General features: G+C 38.7%; 3 protein-coding genes across 3 annotated transcripts; 2 read left to right on the top strand and 1 right to left on the bottom strand.

Moving 5' to 3' along the window:
• Positions 1-387: 387 nt before the first annotated feature.
• LOC116011003 lies at positions 388-2446 on the bottom strand. The gene is made up of 3 exons (XM_031250490.1): positions 1773-2446; positions 993-1708; positions 388-905 (listed from the first exon to the last, which is right to left on the bottom strand). The coding sequence occupies exons 1-3, from the start codon at positions 2444-2446 to the stop codon at positions 388-390; spliced, it is 1908 nt and encodes a 635-aa protein (XP_031106350.1).
• A 1771-nt stretch (positions 2447-4217) lies between these two features.
• On the top strand, positions 4218-5730 carry LOC116011002. Its single transcript, XM_031250489.1, has 3 exons — positions 4218-4399; positions 4511-5436; positions 5498-5730. Exons 1-3 carry the CDS (start codon positions 4218-4220, stop codon positions 5728-5730), a joined length of 1341 nt encoding a protein of 446 aa, XP_031106349.1.
• A 31-nt stretch (positions 5731-5761) lies between these two features.
• On the top strand, positions 5762-6685 carry LOC116011001. Its single transcript, XM_031250488.1, has one exon. It carries the CDS (start codon positions 5762-5764, stop codon positions 6683-6685), a length of 924 nt encoding a protein of 307 aa, XP_031106348.1.
• The last annotated feature ends 772 nt before the right edge of the window (positions 6686-7457 follow it).

The raw sequence follows: 7457 nt of genomic DNA, 5'->3' as shown, positions 1-7457 counted from the left end.
TTCTTCGCTTTATAGTTGCTCAATTCTGATTTATCTCCGGTCATATGTCTTGAGCATCCACTATCTACATACCAAATGGTCCTGTTTCCCTGCATTCAAAGATTAGGTGTTTTAAGGTACCCATACCTTCTTGGGTCCTTGACGGTTAGCGGTGAGCTTAGGCATCCATGCGTACCTAGAACTCTTAAGGTTCATCCTTGGTCCACGATACCCGTTAAACACGCGATAATCATAAGGGATAGCATAGTAGGCTTGAGGTGACTTCTGTGAATAAACCTTTTGAAGAGAAGGCGTTTGTTTATTCGAGTTTATCCTAGTGTATGAGGTCTGCTTATGTCTATGATGGAGCAGAAATTTTGCTCTTGTCATTGGTTCGTAGTCCATGAACTAGTCCTCATCACTGGGGTATAGTCTACCATCTCCGCCATTATGCTTGCTAGGGAACTTTTTGAAATTCTTGACACTATTCGAGTAAGAACTCGGTCTTCCCTGAGGTCTACCTTTGCGTTGCCTCTGTGAATAGTGTTGCCTCTTATTGCCTTGGAATTTTCCTTTAGATTGGTTATTCCCAAGTGGTTGACCATTTGTGACACGACTATGATGGTTCGGTACGCGTGGTCTATACCGAGGGGTCTGCTGACTTCTCGGGTTACCGCTTTGGGAATTCCCTCTCGTAGGGTCCACAATACGTGTTTCAGTCGGATCATTAGATCGACTCGTTGATTGTGGTTCTGTTCCATTTATGGCGTTAATCACTGGCTCAAGATTTTCAGTTTGTCCTTGGATAAAGACAGAACTTAAACCTCCACTAGTAGAAGGGTCAGTTGGTCGTGTTAAGAGAACATGTTGATGAGAGCTAGAGCTATAACCGAGTCCGGTTCTACTCCCTGATGGTCTTTGATCATCTACCATTCGATCTGTTAATCTGGATGAATTTGTAAATGTCGCAAGCACATCACGCAAATTTTGCTCTCTATCATCTTTTGCTTTACACTCTTCCTCAAGAAAATGAACTTGCTTCTCAAGCTGGCTTATAGATTCAAGCATCTCAGCATTTTTGGACCTTAAGTCCTCGAGATCTTGTCTTTCTGCCAATAGCTTGGCATTCTCTTCTTTGAGCTTGAAGTGTGAATCCTCAATACCATCAAAACTCTTCATCATTCTTTCGAATGCTTCCCTAGGGTTTTCATGATATGTGGATTCAGAGCTATAATTAGAAGAGTGGTTTTGTGAGGTTACCTCTTCTTCATCTGCCATAAGGCACAGCTCTTCATTTGAGTCCTCTTGACTGAATAGACACAGTAGTCCCTTCTCATCCTCCGAACTGTCACTTTCTAAACTAGAGCTGGACGTGCATGACTCGTCGTTCTTGTCTCCTGACTTCTCTTCTACAGCTAGAGCCTTCCTTCGCCTATCATTCTTCTGATTTTTGTTTGGCTCCTCGTCAGCATCATTTGGTGCATTCTTCAGGTTGTGATAGTTTCCCGAATTCTTCTTGTAGTTGTGCTCGTCCTGATGTTTCTTGACAATGGGATACGGACATTCAGCTTTGAAGTGTCCAGGTTTTCGGCAGTTGTAACACAGCACTTGTATTTCATCCTTTTCATGTGTTCTGGATCCACTTGCTTTGTCATTGCTTCGGTACTTCGTTCTTCTTATCTTGTCAGAGTTGTCGTAGGACTGATTCTTTCGCATGAATCTTTTGAACCTTCTCATGAACAAAGCAAGCTGATCGTCAGTGAAAAAAATCAGATGAGGGATTAGTATTCGACCTTGGTGTTGATGATGAAGGTTGATGATTTGCAACTAAGGCTATGTTTCTTGTCTCAGGTTCTTCATCATTTTGTGTTTCCTTCTCAAACTCGTAGGCTTTCAGATCACTAAAGATCTGAGTAGTGCTCATTGTCTTGAGATCTCTATGATCGCGCATAGCTACTACTTTCATTTCCCAGCTTTCTCTATGATCGCGCATAGCTACTACTTTCATTTCCCAGCTTTTGGGTAGTCCTCGCATAGCTACTACTTTCATTTCCCAGCTTTTGGGTAGTCCTCGGAGAGCTACTACTTTCATTTCCCAGCTTTTGGGTAGTCCTCGGAGAATCTTCAAGTTTATCTCCTTTTGTGATAGCTTTTTCTCATCAAGATCGTTGATCTTCATCAATAACTTTATGAACCGAGCTTCCATTTCAGTTATGGACTCCTTTGGATTGAGTTTGAAATCTTCAAACTTCTTCATGGCAATTGTTAACTTGTTCTCCTTCTCTTGTTCGTCTCCATCACCTATGAGCATAAGTACATCCCAGATGTCTTTAGCATTCTTACACTTCCGTACTCTCGGAAACAATGATTTGTCTAGAGCCTTGTAGAGTATATCTTTGGCTATATTGTCGAGATTTACTCGGGTTCTCTCTTCGGTGGTTAACAAGGATTTCTCCTTCGGAATCATCGCTGGTGATGTAGGATCAGTAGCAACATGATTGGGGTTCACTTGTTATCACGTCCCACATCTCATCATGCATGGCAGACAAGTGAGTCTGCATACGTACTTTCCAGTCATCAAACTTATCTAAGTTAAACATGAGAAAATGCCTATGATGTTCCATTTTAGACATAGTGCAAAGTACGAAAATATTTTGATGATTTTTCAATAAGGATCACCAGGCAGTATACACAGAGTGTTCACCGTTCAAGGTAACAGGCTCTGATACCACTTGTTGGTCCCGGTGGTAATAATGTGAGTCTAGAAGGGGGGGGGGTTGAATAGACTCACAGGAGGTTTTTGAAAACTTTTTCTTCTAAAGAGTTAATGCAACGGAAAGGTTATTTCAAATTTTAGCTTCATTTTGCACTTAGGTTTTTCTTGTAAAAGATATTATGTTTGAGTGATATATGCAATACGTAAAATAAATAAAGGAGAGAGAGAGAGAGTTTTTATAGTGGTTCGGCTGTTAACTAAGCCTACTCCACTCTTCTTCACAACTCGTGAAGGTTTGCACTATATTCCCCTTTATAGTACAATCTCCGTTACAACAAGCTCCTTTGATCACTAAGCCCGGTAGCCTTGTTGTTGTAGATTTTTCAACTTCTTCTAAGTTTACTCCGCCTCTTTCTACTTCACTTGTAGAGATGGTTGAAATGTTGTGATGATTCTCCAACTTGAAATCCTTGTGATTAGTTTCCTTGATCAGCTTCTTAATCACACAAGAATTTCTAATGAAATCTGAATATCACTTGTAAGCTTATGAATATCACACTGAGAGTTTTTCACTTGATAGACAATATTTCGCGTATTTCAACCTTGTCAAAGTGAGATGGGACAAGGGTATTTATAGGTGGAATTTCAGATCCGTTGGAGGGAAAATGAAATTCAAAACCTATTGTCCAGTGTGTAATATCCAATGGGTAGTGTTTTCATCTTTTTTCAGAATGTCAGTACTTTCTAGCCGTTTGTCCACTTTTGTGCAAGGACAATTTGTCTTTTGTCCCTCAAAAAGGTGACAATCATTAAATGCTCCTTGGGATCGTTGCATAGGACCCAAAATGACATTCAGTTTATACTCATTCTCAAGGCAGTAGATAAGACAACTTATCAGAGAATGTCTTTGCCTTGGTTGTGTGAGAATGATTGACCTTATCATTTCTCTTAATCTCCTCGAGACAATCACACTTTGATTTCTCGGTCATAGAAGCTTGGCCCTTCCATGTTTCGGCCTATGATCCTAGTCTTCGGTTCTTCAAGTCTTCATTACTTCTGATTTTCAACTCTTCGGTACTTCACTCTTCGGTACTTCACTCTTCGATTGGAATCTTCAAGTCTTCGGTATATAAGACTCGGATCCTTAATGATTAGAATTTGCTAAGGATTTGGTTATCCTGTAAGACTAAGATACAAAGCATAAACCTATTCTAAAGACTAGACAAAAGTTAGGGGTCTCCTCGGATAGTTGGTATCATCAAAATCAACAACTCGGGGTTCCTAACACACATATTTATGTCCTCATTGTGGAGCGCTGTTTTGGTTGGAAGAACGAGTAAACAAATCAGTTGGTACTAAGAACCCCAAGTTTTGGCTTTGTTGTACTCACGGGAAAATTCAATTGCCCAAGCCCGCAACTCCACCATCTCAGATTTATGGTTTGTTTTTCAATCAAGATGATCAAAGCAAACATTTTCTGGAGAATATTAGGTCTTATAATAATATGTTTTGCTTTACATCAATGGGAGGAAAAATCGACAGATCCATCAATGTTGGCACAAGCCCACCTGTATTTAGATTGCATGGCCAAAATTTCCATTTAATTGGAAGCTTGCTGCCACAACAAGGTCAAAGGCCGAAGTTTGCCCAGTTGTATATTTACGACACTCAGAATGAAGTTAACAATAAGATGAATGCAGTCGGGTAATTTAAACATCTTACTATAGAAATTCAATTTAAAATATTCTTATGCCGTAATGTTAACATATATTAAAATTTATTTAACTGGGTTTTTCTGCATTGTTATTTTTGTAGGGACAATAATAGTACCAAAAGATTGAATCTTGATATTGTTCAAAATATTAAAGATGCTTTGGATGAAAACAATGCTTTCGTGAAGACATTTCGCAATGCAAGTGCACATATTGAGAATAATCCTACAGCAGAGATCAAAATCAAATTGATAAGTAAGAGATCAAAAGATGCTTGGACATATAGCTTGCCCCAAGTTCAAGAAGTTGCCGCTTTGATTGTTGGTGATATAGATCCAAATATGGGACAGCGTGACATATTGGTGGAAACGAATTCAGGCAATCTACAAAGAATTAATGAATTGAATCCGTCATATCTACCACTACAATATCCACTACTATATCCATACGGTGAAGATGGCTATAGAGAAGACATTCCGTTTGCGGACATTCTTGATAGGGCATCCACAGCAAGAAATCGTGTATCTCCACGTGAGTATTTCTCTTTCCGTTTGCAAGATAGGTTGGATCAGACATCAACATTATTGTATGCAAGAAGGTTGTTACAACAATATATTGTTGATGCTTATACTATGATAGAGTCTGGCCGTTTAGTCTACATTAGAACACACCAAAAAACTTTGAGATGTGAATCTTATAGGTGTTTGACTGATGCTCTGACTAATGGAGAAGTAGATCCTACTGCTCAAGGAAAGAGGATAATCTTGCCATCTAGCTTTACTGGAGGTGCCAGATATATGATTCAAAACTACCAAGATGCAATGGTCATTTGCAAAGCTATGGGTTATCCGAGCCTCTTTATTACTTTTACATGTAACCCGAAGTGGCCCGAGATAGAAAGGTTTCTAAAAGCACGCAATTTAAAGGTGGAAGATAGGCTAGATATTATATGCCGCGTTTTCAAAATGAAGCTAAACGCTCTTATTTCAGAGATTCGCAAGAATAACATTTTCGGAGTCGTTTCAGCTGGTAAATCATCTGAAATTTAATTTCTACTTTTGAAACTAATTTAATTCTTTTTTTTCTCCAGTGATTTATACTATTGAATTTCAGAAAAGAGGGTTATCGCATGCGCATATTTTGGTATTCTTGGAAAAGAATGACTCTCCTAAAACCCTAAAAGATATAGACATGTGGATATCTGCTGAGATTCCAAATGAGATATGTGATCCAGAGTACTACAAAGCCATGCAAGAATTCATGATGCATGGTCCTTGTGGTTCATGTAGGAAGAATACACATGGTAAATGGCCGATGTTCTAAATTCTTTCCAAAGAAATATGTGACAAATTCAATGTTGGATCGAGATGGGTATCCAATTTATCGTAGGCGTGATAATGGTCGTACGATAAAGAAGAATGTGATAGATTTGGACAGCAGATATGTTGTGCCTCATAATAGGTACTTATTGATGAAATATAGGGCGCATATTAATGTGGAATGGTGTAATCAATCAAGATCAATCAAGTACTTATTCAAGTACGTCAACAAGGGAAATGATCGAGTAACTGTTGAGTTCTACAATAGTACCGTTGACGAATCCACTGGGAAAGAAATAGATGAAATCAAGATGTACTACGATTGTAGGTATATCTCACCATGTGAGGCTGCTTGGAGGATTTTTTCTTTTGACATACAATTTCGGAATCCTTCTGTGGAACGCTTAAGTTTCCATCTACCAAATGAGCAATCTATTATATTTGATGATGGTGATAATGTTGACAGTATTGGTAATCGTCCGACAGTGTCACAAAGTATGTTCACCGCATGGTTTGCATCTAATTTGAAGTATGAGGATGCTAGGCAGTTAACTTACTCAGAAATTCCTAGGAAATTTGTTTGGAAGAAAGACAAAAGAGAATGGCATCCTAGGCAAAGAAATTTTGCAATTGGAAGGATTTTCTATGTTCCACCAAAATGCGATGAACTATTTTATTTGAGGTGTTTACTAAACTTGGTGAGAGGTCCCAGAAGTTTGGAAGAAATCAAGTTTGTTGATGGAAAACAATACATGTCATTTAGAGATGCCTGTTACGCTAGAGGATTGATTGAGGACAACAAAGAATATGTGGACGCAATTTTGGAGGCATCACTATGGGCAACTGTGTATTCGTTAAGGAAACTTTTTGTCACGCTGTTGATCTCAAGTTCAATGTCAAAGCCAGAAATTGTGTGGGAAGCTGTTTGGATACATCTAGCAGAAGATGCGGAATATTAAGCTAGAAAAACTTTAGGATTCCCAGGTACATATATATATATATACACACACACACGATAGTATTACTTTTATGCATTACAAAATAAAGTTGAAATGTAATTCCTAATTCCATTACATTTGATATTTTCCACAGATGTAGTTCTTATAGATACACAAAAGAAAAACTATGCTCTCCTAGAGATTGACAAATTATTGAGTTCTTGCAACAAGTCTGACATTGATTGTTTTTGCTTAGGGTTGAGGTGTCAAAAGATATTTGTGTTAAAACGGAAAGTATGTGACTCCCCGAGTGTCGGTCTCGAAGAAGGAACGTGGAGGTGTGTCAAGTGTTCGGGAGTTTACTTGATTGGATCATGCATAGGATTCGAGTGTGGTGAAGGGTGGATTTGTGAGTGAGAGTAGTTCATTTGGTTGGTTTGAGTGCAAGAGTGTAGCGAAGTAAAAAGGATTTTGTTAATATGTAAAAGGGGTAGGGATTGGATAGTGTTCATGGATATTGCATAGTGGAGTGTCTAAGGTCATGGATAGGGATTGCTAGGATATTGGCTATTCAAGAGTGTGTTGTCTTAGTCCTTTTCCACCTTTGTGTACTAAGGCTTCTTTGACTTAGGAGTGCCTTCAAGCATCCAAAGTTCTAAGAGGAATTTTATCAAACACTTAAACTACACACTATCCTACTATTCTTAAGAAGTCCATAGGAACTATGATTGTGTCAAGCTTCAAATCCTAACTCTAATCAAAGACATGAAAGAGTCAAGAGCTCAATCTCTCA

The sequence above is a fragment of the Ipomoea triloba genome, chromosome 2 (assembly GCF_003576645.1).
Source record: "Ipomoea triloba cultivar NCNSP0323 chromosome 2, ASM357664v1".
In the NCBI taxonomy this organism is placed as follows: Eukaryota; Viridiplantae; Streptophyta; class Magnoliopsida; order Solanales; family Convolvulaceae; genus Ipomoea; species Ipomoea triloba.
The sequence above is the reverse complement of the archived record's forward strand: the minus strand, read 5'-3'. Positions and strand labels throughout refer to the sequence as shown.